The 15698-nt window shown below is 45.9% G+C and overlaps 1 protein-coding gene across 4 annotated transcripts in view; it reads right to left on the bottom strand.

The window, feature by feature from the left end:
* Positions 1 to 5643: 5643 nt before the first annotated feature.
* Positions 5644 to 15698, bottom strand: part of Myom1 (myomesin 1) — a 119464-nt gene continuing 109409 nt past the window's right edge. For all 4 annotated transcript variants that reach the window (XM_037210185.1, XM_028874076.2, XM_028874074.2 and 1 more), the window contains 5 exons: positions 14559 to 14722; positions 11795 to 11831; positions 11323 to 11345; positions 10041 to 10096; positions 5644 to 6437 (listed from right to left, as the gene is read on the bottom strand). In XM_037210185.1, the coding sequence (XP_037066080.1) occupies positions 6144 to 6437; positions 10041 to 10096; positions 11323 to 11345; positions 11795 to 11831; positions 14559 to 14722 (574 nt within the window). In that variant the 3' untranslated portion in view covers positions 5644 to 6143. The remainder of the gene's footprint in view (positions 6438 to 10040; positions 10097 to 11322; positions 11346 to 11794; positions 11832 to 14558; positions 14723 to 15698) is intronic.

The following is a 15698-nucleotide window of genomic DNA, read 5'->3' as shown; positions in this document are numbered from 1 at the left end:
ATTTGCATACTTAACATGTGCTCTGTCGTGAGTTCCATATGCACGTCATTTCTGGGCTTATTTTTATGACTATTTTTCTTCTACTCATCGGTCATTACCTTCCTACTTCTTTGCAGGTATACTAATGTGTTATTTGTGTTTATTTTGGGTGCTGGAGACTGAATATTGGGCCTGCCCATCACGCTCTCACAGGAGCAACACGCCTGGTGTACAAGCCTGATAAACTTGGATTGGATTCTTGCTGTTGTGACCGTTACACTGTGAGGTGCTCTGTTCATCTGAAGGGTGTGCATGTTATCCTGACACATAGTCCCAGCTCTTACAGAAATTCCATCCTTTTGAAGCTTCCTTACATGTGTGTGTGTGTAGGAGGGGGGGGCATGTGTATGTGTTGTGTGTACACACGTATGCCTGTGTGTATGTGTGTGTATGTGCGCATGCATACATGTGTGCCTGTCTGTACACATGCAGAGACCAGAAAAACATGTGAGCTGTCTTTCTCTATTACTTTCTGACTTACTGCACTGAGGCAGGTCTCTCAAGGAGCCAGAACCTCACTCATTTTGGCAGTGAGCACTCTTGTCTCTGCTCCCATGAATTATAGGCACCTGAAGCCATAGCTGGTTTCTTAGGTGAATGCTGAGGATCTGAACTCCTATCCTAGGCTTTCAAAGCAAGCACACTTAGCCACTGAGCCATCTCTCCACATGCTTGCAGATTCTGTTTTAGCTTTGGGATCTGGAGCAGCTTTCAGTCTGGGACTGTTGGTCTCTAGGGTTGAAGTGAGAAGCTTCTGGGGAGGCTGCCCAGTGCCCTGGTATCACTGTTCGTGTGTGCTGGTGGCAACGAGAACTATTTCCAGCCTGAGTGAGCTTCAAGAATGTTTTGTCTGCACCCCTCCAGTGGCTCCTTCCAGAACTCATCCCGGCCATCTGTATCACTGCAGCCCTCTGGCCTCTAATGAGCTCCCCAGGCAGTCTTGACACCTCAACCGTTTTGAAGTTCCAGCTTCCTCTCTTCAGTTCAGTGAGACTGAATGGTAGCTTGAGCTCTCCATCCAAGCAAGCAGCTGGAGAAGTCACAGCTGTTGCTGTAACTCATGCCCAGCCCCCTTAGGAATCACAGTCCTGTGTGTGTGTGTGTGTGTGTGTGTGTGTGTGTGTGTGTGTGTGTGTGTGCGTGCTAGCCCAGGCCCCAGGCATTTTCTGCTTTATATTTAGCCAGGTTTGCTGGCTGCTCATGCAAGGACAATCCTCCTAACAGTGATCCTTTGTGGCTAGACACAGACATCCCTTGTAATATAGTTTAACATTTGCTTCTATGGACTCCAGGCATCATTTCCATTTGCAGGGGTGTTCTTGGCTCGGGACTCCTACACCATGCCAAGCTGTAAATGTGGACCCCACATGCAGCCATTACGGACTTGAGGAATCTGTTAATTTTTTTCTCCCCAGAACCACCTCCAGGCAGATGGCAAGCTCACACGGCTTTTCTGTGTCAGTTGGTGATATTTTTACTATTACCGTTTTTGTTTAGTCTAAGCTGCCTTTGCACAGTCTTCCTTGAACAAGTTGAGTCCACATCTCTGGTTCTGGTGTTAGTATTAAACACCAGTCCCTGTTGTGAAGGCCTCTGTCTATATAAGATTAGTATTACTGCCTTCTAGAGTCTATATATTTTGTGTGTTTATGTGAGGAAGTGTGTGTGTGTGTGTGGGGGGTCAACCTCGGGTGACATTCCTTAGGAGCTGTCTACCTTGCTCTGGCTAGGCTGGTGCTGAGGGCCGCAGGAATATATCATAAGAACTCAGCTGGTTATGGCAAAGTCACTACCTGGAGGGATCAGGGAATTCCTCCAGAGGAAGCCAAATCCCAAGGAGTTTTTGGTGTTACTTGGCTTGTTATATATCAGCTGTATTCTGTTATGAAAATCATGTGTGCCTTCATAGTTTTCCCAATTGACTTTTCCCTAAGAAAGGCTAACAGTGTGGACTGATCATTCTCTGGACATACACATTCCAGGTGTTTGGTGAACAGCTTCGGGGAAAGGCTTTCTCTGGAATCAGATTCTCCCTTGGCCACTTTCAAGGACTAGCAGGAGACACCGCCCAAGTGGGCGCCCAACTTCCGAGGACTAACAATGATAGCAGCCCACATGCAAGTCTCCTGACTTACAGTAAATTCCACAAGGAGACACTGCCTAGGTGAGGTGGACGTTAAGTAATAGCTTTACACAATTTAGCTCGGACCCTCCCTTTATATACCGGGACTTCTGGGGCACAGGGAAGAGAAGAGAAAAGAGAATGGAAGAACTAGATGGGTAAGAACTTGAGAGGAACAAACTGAGATGGGGAAGAACTAAATTGAAGGGCTAGAAGACAGTACTAGAGGAACGAGATGGAAGATGAGGAAGAGCCGGATGGGGAAGAACAAGGTGAGGTAGAGCCAGATGAGAGAGAAGGAGACGGGAGAGGAGCTGATAGGGGAAAGAACTAGACAGATGAGAACCTAGAAGGGACAGAACTAGATGAAGGAATTAAGATAGAACCAAGAGGGGACAGTAGATAAATATAGAGAGAAATCAGGCAAGAAAGGAGCTAGGCATGAGAGCAGAATAGAAACTGTGCAGAGAGAAAACTATCACAGAATAATAAAGTGTATGAACTAAGGAGTTTCGTGTACATAGATTCATTTCTTTTCATCAAAGATTAATTATCAGCTGGTTGTAGATTCTTCCCGGACCCTGGGAGGGGACTATTGAGGGGCTGGACCCCCTTAGTCCTCGATAGGCTGGCTGTCAGAAAGCCCCAGAATCCTTCAGTTGCTGCCTCTCAGTGCTGGGATTACAAGTGCACCACCCCTGACTTCTTATGTGATCAAACGCTGCTCCTCACATCTGCGGCCAGTACTTTATGGACTGAACTGTCTTTCCAGTCCATATACTTTATTTTTATGCACTTGGAATGTTTTTAGGTAATTTAGCCTAGGAGCAGCTTAGGTTTCTGATTCTAAACTTAAAATGTTTGGCTATCATTTTAAATCTATATAACATGAGAACATTTAAGAGAACTCAAATTTTCCATCTTTATATAGTTAGTTTAATGGGCAATTAAGGTTAATTTCCTGGTAATGTTTTAAGTCGGATAACAGCAATGATTAAAATGGAAAAATATCAATTGATAAATATAATTTAACAAATTAAAGAGATTTTTAATATTATAAAGAATAGCCCTGAGACTATTTTTTAATGATTACATTTTTGAGACTTTTTTAAAATTAAAAAATTTTATGTGCATTGGTGTTTTGCTTACATATATGTCTGTGTGAGGATGTTGGATCTCTTGGAACTAGAGTTACAGACAGTTGTGAGCTGCCATGTGGGTGCTGAGATTCAACCAGGGTCCTCTGGAAGAGTAGTCAGTGCTCTTCACCACTCAGCCATGTCTCCAGCCCTCAATGACTAAATTTTAAACAGAAAAAAAAAATGTAAGGATGCACTTCAAGAGCTTAGAAATGTTTCAGAATTTGTCAGTTGCCCTTAGTATATATTAATTTTATAAGAACAGATTTTTCTGTGTTCTAATAGGACTATACCAATAGCCTACCTGTAGCAGGTCACAGATTCATGAATTATATGTTAGGAGGAAATTTCAGCACTGTTACACAGAGATGGCTATGGTTTTAGTTGTGTTTTTCCACTTAGAAATAGATTTAAGGCCGGGCGGTGGTGGCGCACGCCTTTAATCCCAGCACTTGGGAGGCAGAGCCAGGTGGATCTCTGTGAGTTCGAGGCCAGCCTGGTCTACCAAGTGAGTTCCAGGAAAGGCACAAAGCTACACAGAGAAACCCTGTCTGAAAACAACAACAACAACAGCAACAACAGATTTAAAAGTTACTGGATTGTGGTGTGGATAATATAGTTTGGTCACTATAATGGCTGGAATAATTCTTAGAATCAGTTTGTTGAGGAATCTCAGCAAATATTGCCCTGAATATAACTTTCCTCTCTCCCTCCCCGCTTCCCTGTCCCATCACGTCCTTCTGTCCCATGGTGGGAGCAACATGTTGGTTTCTCAGAAATCAGAACGTGGTATCTCGATTTTGTTTTCATGTGATTCAACATGCCTTCTCCTTGAGCCTGGGTAGTCCCAGGGCAGGGTGCTGGGCGCTGCTCCCCGGCCGCCCCCCGCTTTGTCCCTAACACTGGAACTCTGCCTCTGGCTCTTGCTCATGTGTGCTGTATTGTGGGTTCTGTGAAGGGTGCTTGGAGACTGCCACTGCTGGACTCTCCTGCTCCCAGGCTTCCTGTCAGGTAGGCAGCCTTTGTGCTGAGGCAGGAGAATTTAGACTTTGTCTGGACAGCCACCTTCCTCGGGGTTCGCTTGGTTTCCAGAAGCACATTTACCATCCGTGCTCGAATGTATGTAGTTTTCTGTATTGAAGAACCTGAAGCCTGCTGGCTTTGCAAAGAAATGAAGTTTCTTTGGTTTAGAAGCAGGGCAGCCAAGATCAGGCCGTCCTACTGGCTTTGGTGAGGGCCTCCTGATGAGAATCCACGTGGAAGTGAGGCCTGCCATCACCGAAGAGGGGGCCAGAGTGAGAGCCAGCTAACACCTCCTTCTCATGAAACGAGCTCCAAGTTACAGCGAGAACTCGGCACCCTGCTCCTGCCTGCGTCCTGTGCGCAGCAGCAGACACTCGGCTGGGCAGCGAATGTCCAACAATCAGTCAGAGCCCACTTCTGCCCAGAACATTTTAAAGCTCTATGTGCATAGGAACCCTTTCTCCTGAATAGGGACGTCTCTGCTTCAGTCTTACTGTGACAGTTGGAACCCAATGTTCACAACCAGAAACTTCTCTCTGACAGTGTTCCGACGCAGTTAGGGCACATAGTAGAAGGTTTAGTTACCTCTGGAGAGGGTTCCTGGGTAAAGGCTGAGTTTGGACCTAACTTCCTGTCCTCTGAGAGTTCACTCTCCTGCTGTCCCTCCTTCTGTCACCAGACAGGGCAGCAAAAAGGTCTCTGACAAGATTCCAGCCCATCCCTGCCAGATACCAGCCTTTTGATCTTGGACTCTGGAGTCTCTAGAAAATCAAAAAATTAATCTTGCTGGACGGTGGTGGCGCACGCCTTTAATCCCAGCACTCGGGAGGCAGAGCCTGGCGGATCTTTGTGAGTTCGAGGCCAGCCTGATCTGCAGAGCGAGATCCAGGACAGGCGCCAAGCTACACAGAGAAACCCTGTCTCGAAAAAACAAAAAAACAAACAAACAAATTAATCAATCTCTTTCCATTATAAGTTACTCCGTTTCAGGTGTTCTGTTATAGCAGCATTACATAGACTAAGATACCCACCTTTGACAGGAGAAAGGAGGTGTGAACTCTTCAGCATTATGCCATCTTGTCATGATTAACTGGCACATATTAATCAATGACTATTCCATCTTAATGGTGGAGTGTCGGCTAAGTGATCAGATGTGCAGTGTGATTTTGAACTCTGAGCCTCCGTTGACCTCAGGTTCATCTGACTATGTCCAGAAGGTATTGTTTTTGCCCCAAGGCTGTAAATCGGGAGATGAGCTACCGCAGGTAGGAAAGCCCCACCCAAGCCGCAACATGGTGAGGATCAGAGAGACACGAGGGGGAAGAGGAAAGGCAGGAGACTCTTTATTCATACGGAGGGAGGCCACATCACGAGGCTGCCGTCAGAAAGGCACCATCACTACAGTGGCAGTGACCAGCCACACTCGCGGCCTCCACAGTGTGCTTCTGTTTTCACTGAATGGCAAGTGCAGACACCACCCCTAAGAACCTACAGGTAAAACTTCATCTGCTTCCAACTCTGCCCCGTTTCTTCTGCCCTCACTCAACATCTCTCCACCATCTCCCGGCCTTCTTCCTTCAAACCATTTCCTAAAGTGCTTTACCATATGAACTGCAGAGAAAAATCCTTAGAGTGTCACTAATCGGTGCCTCATATGTATGAATAAGAGATCTGATGATAACTTCCTCCCGGGCCAGCAGAAAACGGGGAGACACCAGGAGCCCTTCCCCATCTGTCACCCAGATCGTTTTCACCCCAGCAGCATGGTGGGTGGGTGGCTCAGCGGGCCCTGGCTCTCCTCAGCTCCAGCCAGTCTCCGCTCACTTGGACTTGTGGTTGCCTTTCTGGGGCTCGGAGGCGCCCTTGCGAGCTTCCTCCTCCGGGATGAACACGCTGACCGTGAAGTCGCTGGTCTCGGAGCCGTACTTGTTCTTCACTACCAGCCCGTACTTGCCAGAATCCGCGGTGCTCACCCCTGAGATGGTGAAGAAGGCCGTCTTCCCGGCCTCAAACTTGAGGCTGCAGTGGTCATCGGAGGCCAGTGGCTTCTCGTTTTTCAGCCAGGACACCTCAGGGGTTGGGTCGCCCCACACGTTACAAGTGAGATTGAGTGCCTGCAAGACAGGTTTATGGGAAGGAAGGTGATGAAGCTGACCCAACTTCCTATAAAAGGTAGTTATACGGCTCCCAGGCCGGGGTTTAAGGTAGTTATGTGCTGGCACCTGTGGTCACATTCCGAGGTACCGTGTGGGAAGCATCTGGAAGGGCTGGCAGGGCTCTGGGGAGTCTAGAGTGCTTATTGTCCATCTCCACTTTCCTTCATAAACACCCAGATGCCTTTTGCTCTGGTGTGGCCTCTGGGCTGTATCAGTAGAGAAATCTCTCTCCATACTCACCACCCGCTCCCTTCCGCGGTTCATTTGCGTCACCGAGCCCAGCGGTGGAACGGCAGCAGCTGCTCTGCATAATTAACTAATTTTCCCATTCCGTCTTGCTCATTTTCTTCAGCTCCCTGGACCCCCCGCTGATCTGCGTCGTTCCAAAGGTGCTTGCTTGGCCTCAATGCACCCCAATGCACCCCAAATGAAATGTTCCCGGCCGTGTTGAAACTCTCTTCTAAAACGCTGACATTTAGGCTGCAGCTTTACTTTGCCTCGCTGGGAGAATGGCAAGGTTCCCATGCAACTCTCAGAAGCACTACAGAGGCCGGTGTGTTAGACTGTTCTAGTCAACGTGTAACGTTTTGTATGCACGTGTTTCCATCATCACACGTTCCCTTTGTGCTGTCCTTCAAAAGCTGCATGGCCCACCCCAACTTTTCAACCCTGTTCTTTTTTTTTTATTACCTTTTATTTTTTTGAGATTATAATACATTTTCTGAGCTTATAATTTCATCATTTCCCCCCTTCTCTTTCCTCCTTCCAAAACCTCCCATATACCCTTTCTTGCTCTCTTTCAAATTCATGGCCTCTTGTTTCATTAACTGTGGTTACATTCATATATGTATATGTGTGTATGTATGTATGTATATATTCCTAAATATAACCTACTCAGTCTGTATAGTGTTACTTGCATGTGTGTTTTTCAGGGCTGGCCATTTGGTATTGAATAACCAGTTGATTTTCTCTTCCCTAGGGAAGACTTTTTCTCTGGCTCTCAGCATTCCTTAGCTGCCTGTAGATCTTTGTGTAGGGTTGAGGTTTCTTGGTCTTTTCCCATCCACTTTAGCATGTCCATTGATGTCGTCCTTGTTCAGCTCATGTTTAGGAAGTCATGTTGGTGAGACTTTGTGGGTGTAGCTTCTAATGCTAGTCGGAGACTCGGTCTCACAGTGACTCCCTGATCCCCTGGCTCGTACCATCATTCTGCTCCCCACCCCTTCTGCTCCCCACCCCTTCTGCAGGGATTCCCAAGCCTAAGGTGTGGGAGTTGCATTATAGATGTATCCATTGAGACCGTGCTCCATATCTTTGCATTTTGATTGTCAGCTCTGTTCTCAGTCTCCAGCAACTGCTACTCCTTTTTCCATTTATAAAACGTCATTTCAAAGATGTTACATGGACACAGTCTACAGTATGCAAACTTTCCATGCTGTTTCTTTGTGTCAGCGTGATTCCTTGCTGCCCTTCCTGGCTGACTAGTGATGTGCATGTCCCTCACGGTCACATGTACCATTTCCAGTCTGGGGCTCTTATGAAGAGAGAGTACAGGCTCTATATGTTAACGTTTCCATTTCTCTGGGCTAAATGCCCAGGTGCAGTTGCTGGGATGTATGATAAATAGATGATTCACTTTTCTCCCTAGAAATTACCAAGCTCTCTTGCTAAGCTGATATGATTCTGGCTTACATCCTACCAACAATGTATAAGTAATTCAGTTTCCCCACATCTTTGCCTGCATTTGCCACTGCTTGCGTTTTTGATGCATGTCCCTTACCACTGCAGTCCAGGTAGATATGTTACACTTCACTGTGTCTTTTGTTCTCCTCTCCATGCTAGCGATGCTAAATTACATGATCTTGACTAGGGACAGAGTTGGCATTGCCAGGAAAGGAGTGTGGATCTTATGTTATCATTTATGGCCTTTTTTTTTTTTTTTGGTTTTTCGAGACAGGGTTTCTCTGTGTAGCTTTGCGCCTTTCCTGGAACTTGCTCGGTAGACCAGGCTAGCCTCGAACTCACAAAGATCCACCTGCCTCTGCCTCCCGAGTGCGCCACCACCACCCGGCCATTTATGGCCTCTTCTACGGGAGCAAAGTTGGGTAAATCATGAAGCCTGATTACACCTCATCATTAGTTAGCAAGTTTTTGAGGCAGGCTGTGTAGCTCAGGCTAGACCTGTGATGTTCTTGTCTATACCTCTCGAGTGCTGGGCTTTATAAGCAGGTGTCACCATGCCAGTTTTAATTAACATTTTTACTGAATTACTCTACGGGTACATTTCAGAAAGAAAAGTACAAGCCAGAGAGGTGGCTCAGTGGGTAAAGACACTTGCTGCCAAACCGAGTGGCCCGAGTTCAGTCCCCCAGTGCCACACTGCAGAAGGAGAAAACTGATACTAGCAAGTTGTACCCTGACTTCCAAACATGTTATGGCATGTCCTCCAATAAATAAATACATACATGTAATGACTTTTAAATGAGCCAAACCATTGTCATTAAATGTATCTGAACAGACAAAGTAAATAATTTTGGAAATTAGTGATTACTTGGGGCAAAATGTAACTAAATCAAACAGAAATCCCAAACCGCGTGAGCACTGTGGAAAACTAGCACCCATCCCTCAGATCTGAGCTGTGGATTCAAGAGCTTCTCATACTTTCTCTCCTAATTTTTACGGCTACCCAGTGACTTCAACCTCGTTAAGTGAGGAAAGCAGAAAAGACAGTTTAAGAACAGAAGCTGCTCTCAAAGGCGGAGCTTATAGTTGACTGTGATATGTTCCAGCAATTTCTACAGAGAAGTGTACTGAACGGAATCCACAGCCCCGCTTTGCTGTGGCCATCTCCCCCGCCCCCACCGTCGCGGACAGTGATGCCCTTTCAGTGGGAAAAGGTTTTACTTCACTACCGGTCTCTCTGGACTTGTAAGAGTTTTATTAAACTTATTTTTAATGATATGGGGTCTGGCTATGTAGCCAAAGGTGACCTTGAACTCTAAATTCCCCTGCTGAGTTCTTTGACTACAGGCAAGTACCACTCTGCCTGGTTTACAGGTTAGAAATAATGTTCATTTCATTTCAGATTACATGAAACCAGGAAACACCAGTTTAATACCAAGTGCAGAGAAGTTGGTTTTCATCGGAGATGGAGCTAATAGAAACTTATGAGGCAGAGTGTTCCCTGTAGCCATGAGACTCTTAATAACATGGGCCACCTTCCAGTGTGTGCTGGAATAATTTCTTGTTTTGTTACAGGGTTATGAGCAAATGTTTTCAGGTTCATTTTCATACAACCTAATGGCTTCTGTTGGTTTTTAAATGTGCCTCTGGAGAAATGGCCTAAATATAGCGTCACAAGACAAACTTTCATCCTGACGCTGGGCTGACCAGACATCATGACTGGAACGCTGAACTTTTCACCCTGTATCTGGCTATTCTGGTGAAGTACGGATGCCAGGAAAAAGACAGAGGGAGGAGGATGCAAAGGAAAGGACCACAGTGTAGCTGTTGGGACCTGTTCCCCATGTGGAGGCGGGGACAACGGTACCCTGTACTCACCTTGCCCTCCTGGATGGTGACAACATCAGGGAGGCCACCCAACACCCGGGCCCGATCTGCAAGCACAGGAATTTCTGGTTAAACACCGCCATGAGGAGGGCCAGTGATCATGCCCTCAAAACCATTTTGTGACACAAATCTCTCAAGTCAGTTCTTCCTGTCCTGATGGTTATTTCAATACTGCTTTCAACATGCCGAGTAAGAAATGACTCAGTGACCCTGGCTTTAATTCTTCTTTACTTACTGCACACGCACGGGGGCCTGTACCTCAGGCACCAGCTTGGGACTGCTGTATCTCTTAGACACCTGCTGTCTAATTCTCATGGCTCCATCCAACCCCAGCCCTCCTGTATACAGCTCAGCAGGTCAAAGGTCAAGGGAGCAGAACAAATGGTAATGTAGAGGGGGGGTTGGGTGTGGCCTCTTTATGGTTTCTCTGTGCCGAGCACCAGCTGTACCCTTGGAGGGCTGTACTCTGGGGGCTTCCTTTGAGGCTTTCCTTAGAGAGCTTCCTTGTCTTGGTTCTTGGTCGTGCCGTGCAGGTCCGTCTGTGGCTGAGTATATAGATGAAGGTGATAGGTGTGAGAGGTGCTGAAATCTAGGGCTGGTGCTGTTGGCCAGGGCGCATGCTCTGGGTCTGTCTGTCTGAGCACGTGATGAAGGAGCCCTTCTGTAACACACCCCGGGGACTCCTGACTGGCATGGGCACTGTGGTTACCAGCCTCACATTCTATGGCCCATTTCATTCGACTTGTGACTCTCCAACCTTGTTTCTATGAATTTACCCAATGTTAAAATGACAGTCTTTCAGACTCTTGTTTCCTTCACTGGGTTTAATTATCTTCTGATGCATTGTGCCTACAAGTGACTAATACCTATCACATGGTTGTAACCAAGAGATTTCTTAGGATGGCTTCAGAGGACAAGAGTCAGGTGTCATAACTGAGACCTTCCTGCAGACATAAGACTAAAGTGGAAACATATGTAGAGCACCTAAAATTTATAAAAGAAAGAAGAGGAAAAAATCCATTTTCTGTTTTGAGATAGGGTCTCACTCTGTAGTCCTGGCTGTCCTGGAACTCCCTATGTAGACCAGGCTGGCCTTGAACTCACAGAGACCCCCCTGCCTCTGCCTCCCAAGTGCTGCGATTAAAGGCTTGTGCCACCAAGCCCGACAAGAAAAAAACAAAAACAAAAACATTATCATCTGTAGATATACTGGGAAAACGAAGTTTCGACTTGGAGTCTGCCTCTGTGCTAAATGTGAAAGGCAATTACTTACTTTTTTCCGCAATGGCAGCTTGTCTGTGGTTGAGAGACAGACAGACAGACAAAAAAAAAAAAAGAGTTTCATTAGTGTCACTTCAAGTAGTCTCTCTCTGTTTCTCTGTCCTCTGTCTCTGTCTGTCTGTCTGTCTGTCTCTCTCTCTCTCTCTCACACACACACACACACACACACACACACATACACCTCAGTGTAGGCTTCGAAAGCTGTTCTCTCAGTTATAAATCTGCTCTGAGTAACACAAAGAGCTGCAACAAGCTTGGACTGCATTTAACACACAGATGGGGGAGGAAAGTCAGTCCACGGCCCAACTCAGAGCTCTTTGGCAGTTCAGCTAAGTGTCAAGTGGGGCTTTTCCTGGGCTTGCTGAAACAAAACACTCTTTCTGGTACTCAGATAGGCAAGTGGTACACAGGGTTCCAGGAACGTAACTGAGTAGAAGCGGTAGTTGCCAGGAAGGGGAACTTACTTTAACCTTTGGAATTCAGCAAAGGCTTCATCAAATGCTTTAAAAGAGAGAGAGAGAAAAAAACAAAGTTAAAAATTTCCCCGTCAGAATTGATGATACACAGGGCTGATTAAAGTCCCAAGGCTAGATCACTGCCGACCTTTCCAGGAGACTGCCTAGGGCTTCACCTTACAGTGAAATGCTCTCAACAAGACAAGCACCCTCTAGGTAGAAAATATGAGGTAGTAGATTCTAGAAGCTTTCATCTCAGCAAGGGCCCTTCAACCGTAAGCAAAAAAGTTAGCTATCAGTCCCACCCAAGAAAAAAATGGGGATAAAAGTCTTTCAAATAAAGGTGTGTTGTCTAAGCAGCCTGAGAAGAAACGGAGGGAAAAGGAGAGAAAAGAACAGGGAAGAAAAGGCTTTTTCTTATTAAGTTATCCTTGGCGGGCTCCTGGGCTAGACAGTTCAACCGTCTTCATGACAGGTTTTTTTTGGTCCGTGTAGGCGGAAGAACACACTGAGTAGTGGTCATCACATTGATGCTAAGGCTGGCCTGAAGTCCAGTGTGCTGTCCATTACAGAACGGAGCCCTGAGACTGTACATTTTTTCTTTTTGATTTTTTAAATGCATTTTTTGTTAGCATACAAAATAATGGGTTTCGTTAGGACATTTCATGATATGAATCATTGGTCTTTGCTCATATTCTCCCGCACCTTCTGTCCCTCCTCTCTCCTCTCACTGGCACAGAGGTGGGGCAAGTGAGATAAGAAGATGAAAACTACACTGTTCTAAAATAATCTTATCCCTGTGACGTCAGGGTAAGACCCGTGACCGAGATCATGTAAAAAAGCAGCTCTGTTTTAAAATCCTTCTATTTCATCTTTCATTTCCTTTGGGGCTCAAGAAACACACACACACATGCACACACACACACATGCATACACACAGACACACACAGATATGATTTATTTGCATGTGTGGGTTGGTTTGTGTGGAGGGGTTGGAACACAACTTTCAGGAGTCAGTTCTCTCCAGCTGTGCTCAGTAAGATCGGGTCTCGTCTCTGCTGCTGCTCAGCTGGGCTGGCTGGCCTTCGAGTTTCCCGACTCACACCCACATCTCAGGGCAGACATACTGAGATTATAGATGTGTACTATCACACATCCAGCTTCTCCTGTGGGTTCTGGGGACTGAACTCAGGCCACCAGACTTCTACAGGGAGTGCTAAAACCCCCTGTGATGCCATCTCCCCAGCCAGGACCCATATTTTAAGTCTAAAGAATATTTAGACAATACTAGTCTACACACCCCATATATGCATGTTTTATACATGGAAGAACAGGCATAAAGTCAACTTCAAGTTGCTGGGTCTTATTTTTAGCTCATCTGAAAAATGACTGGGATTCAGGCTGAACCAGGATGGTAACACAGAAATCTTCCTGGTCCCTACACTGAACTCAGAAAAAGGAGTGTGGTCAAGCTAACCTGTGATTGGTGGCTATGGCAACCCTGGTGAGAGGATCCACACCTTTGTCTTAAAGGGGGTTAGGAGTGGGGTAGCTGCATAAACTTTGTTGTTAAAACTAATTTTTGAGATGTTTTAAACCTCTCCACTCCCTCACTGCTTTCTCCGCTTTCTACTGTGTTTCCCACAGTCAGAAAACGGTGGGGGAAATCCACAGCGCCGCTGGACAAGGTGGCTCAGAAGACCCTTGCCTCTTTGCTGCAGTTTCTCCAGTGACTACAAATCCTTCGGTGAGTCTTTCAGGAAAAATAGGTAGGGGTGGCATGAGAGTAGGGTATTCAGACAACACCATGTATGCATGCCTGTACACACACACACACACACACACACACACACACACACACACACACCTCAATGCATACTTGGAAAGTGGTTCTCTTCATACATTGTGAATCTATTCTGAGGATGAACACCATGAAGAGTTATGATACACTAAGACTTTGATCTTTGATGGTTGCAAGTCATTTGTTTGCTTCTCTTGATACTTTCTTTTCTTCCTCATGATCTACAGAAACCCCAATCCCTCAACAGATGACTAAGACATCTGGGACCTTCTGACTTAGACCCCCAGCCTCCTCTGTTCTGCTCAGCATTTTCCTCTGGTTCTTTCCATTCACTGCTCTTTAGCTTTGGACAGAGGAGCCCTGTATGATCGTTATTTTCAGAGTCAACTCTTTCCCCTCTGCTCCTGGTCACACCATCCACCTTCGGGAACTCTGATAGGTCAGTGAGTCAGTCTTTCTAGTCCCAGCAACTGCTTTCTTGGACTGGATGATTTCAGTCCCCGCACACAATTACTTTTCACACTTCGCTCTTAAGGAGGTGATCATGAGTCAACGGATCTCTCTTCCTGTGAGAGTTGTGCTTTTCTCTCCAAGTTTGCTTGGTTGTCTGCCCACTAAAGTCTTGATAGTTAAGACTATCTTGCCAAAACGATTATTAATAAAATGCATTGGAGGCTGTTATTTTAGTCTAGTTCCTACACTAGTCCTCAGCCAATCAAATCTAACCAGGATGGCGTCATTCATATACGGTGACATATAATCAAACTGAACCTAAAAACAAGTCAGGTTCCCAAAAAAGATCGGGATTCAGAGCAACCAATCAGAACAGGTCCACTCAACCCAAGTGTCATGAACGCCAACTTCTTTGATGTCACCGTGTAATAACCTCACTCCCCTCTGGTTCACTCTACAGTGAATTGTAATGAGTACGTTTACCTTGTCCAGAAAGATCATTGTAATGAGTACGTTTACCTTGTCCAGAAAGATCCACTGTCTTCTGGTGTCCAGTCTTGCCATCAAAGAGCTCCATTACGTATTTGCCTTTGTCATTTGGAGTGGGCTCATTGATCTGCAGCCAGATCTGCTCCCCAGTGACCCCACTCTTAACTCTGTCTGTGTACTTTATGCCAGTCCCACTGTGAAGGCAAAGAAAGTGTCATTCCTGATGAGCTTTCCTCTGTTTCTTATCAGGTGGTACACCATAAACCTTCATAGTCACCCAGAAAACAGGAGGCCTGCTTATGCTGTTCTGCTTCAGGGTCATTATGGGCAGTAAAGCCCCGCACTTGGATTCCAAGGACCTGGGACTGATAGCCTGAACATCTGCTTAACTGACTGCCCATAGCCTGGGCCCCAGGACAGATTTCAAGACCAGTACTTCTCAGTGGCACTAATTATCGTTGGTTTCGCATGGGTTTATTTCTAGGATTAAGGAGATATTTAAAGGTGAAAGGCCAAACTACATATGATTTTGATGCATATTTAGCACAAATGTTCTGTGGCCAAACTGGATAAGTAAAGACACAATGACGGGGACTCTCTGGGCATGGCATCTGTTGACATGTGTGGCTCCAAAGCTACTTCAAACACATAAATACGCACTTGGTAGTAGAGTCAGAAGTGAATACAAACAGAGTGGCTATTAAGACCCGTGAGGCGTGTGCTATGGCCCTTGTGATCCGACTGTGTAGAAACACTACTGTTACAGACCAAAGGAGGCCATGGCAGAGTGCTGTTCTCATGTTGTCAAAAGATACTTCCTGAAGATTTTGTGAAGCTGTCAGGAAATTTTAAAATGCACTGTAGGGCTAGTGGATGGAGCAGAGGCTAAAGGTACTTGCTGTCAAGGTTGGCAACCAAAGTGATTCCCTGAAGCTCACAGGGTGGAAGGAAAGAACTGACTCCTGCAAACTGTCCTCTGACCTCCGTGTGTGCTGTGGCAGGTGCGCATGTACACACACGAAACAAAGCAATACATTCTTGAAAAAAGCAGTATGTAAAATTACCATATATACATACAGAGTGATAAAAAATTAGAAAGAAAGTTCTTTAAATGTGCAGAAAGGGGCAAACAAAACTGTTGAGGATATCATATTATAAATCTATTTTCTA

The sequence above is a fragment of the Peromyscus leucopus genome, chromosome 13, assembly GCF_004664715.2.
Source record: "Peromyscus leucopus breed LL Stock chromosome 13, UCI_PerLeu_2.1, whole genome shotgun sequence".
NCBI classification, from domain to species: Eukaryota; Metazoa; Chordata; class Mammalia; order Rodentia; family Cricetidae; genus Peromyscus; species Peromyscus leucopus.
Note: the sequence above shows the minus strand (reverse complement) of the source record. Positions and strands in the feature narration are given on the sequence as shown.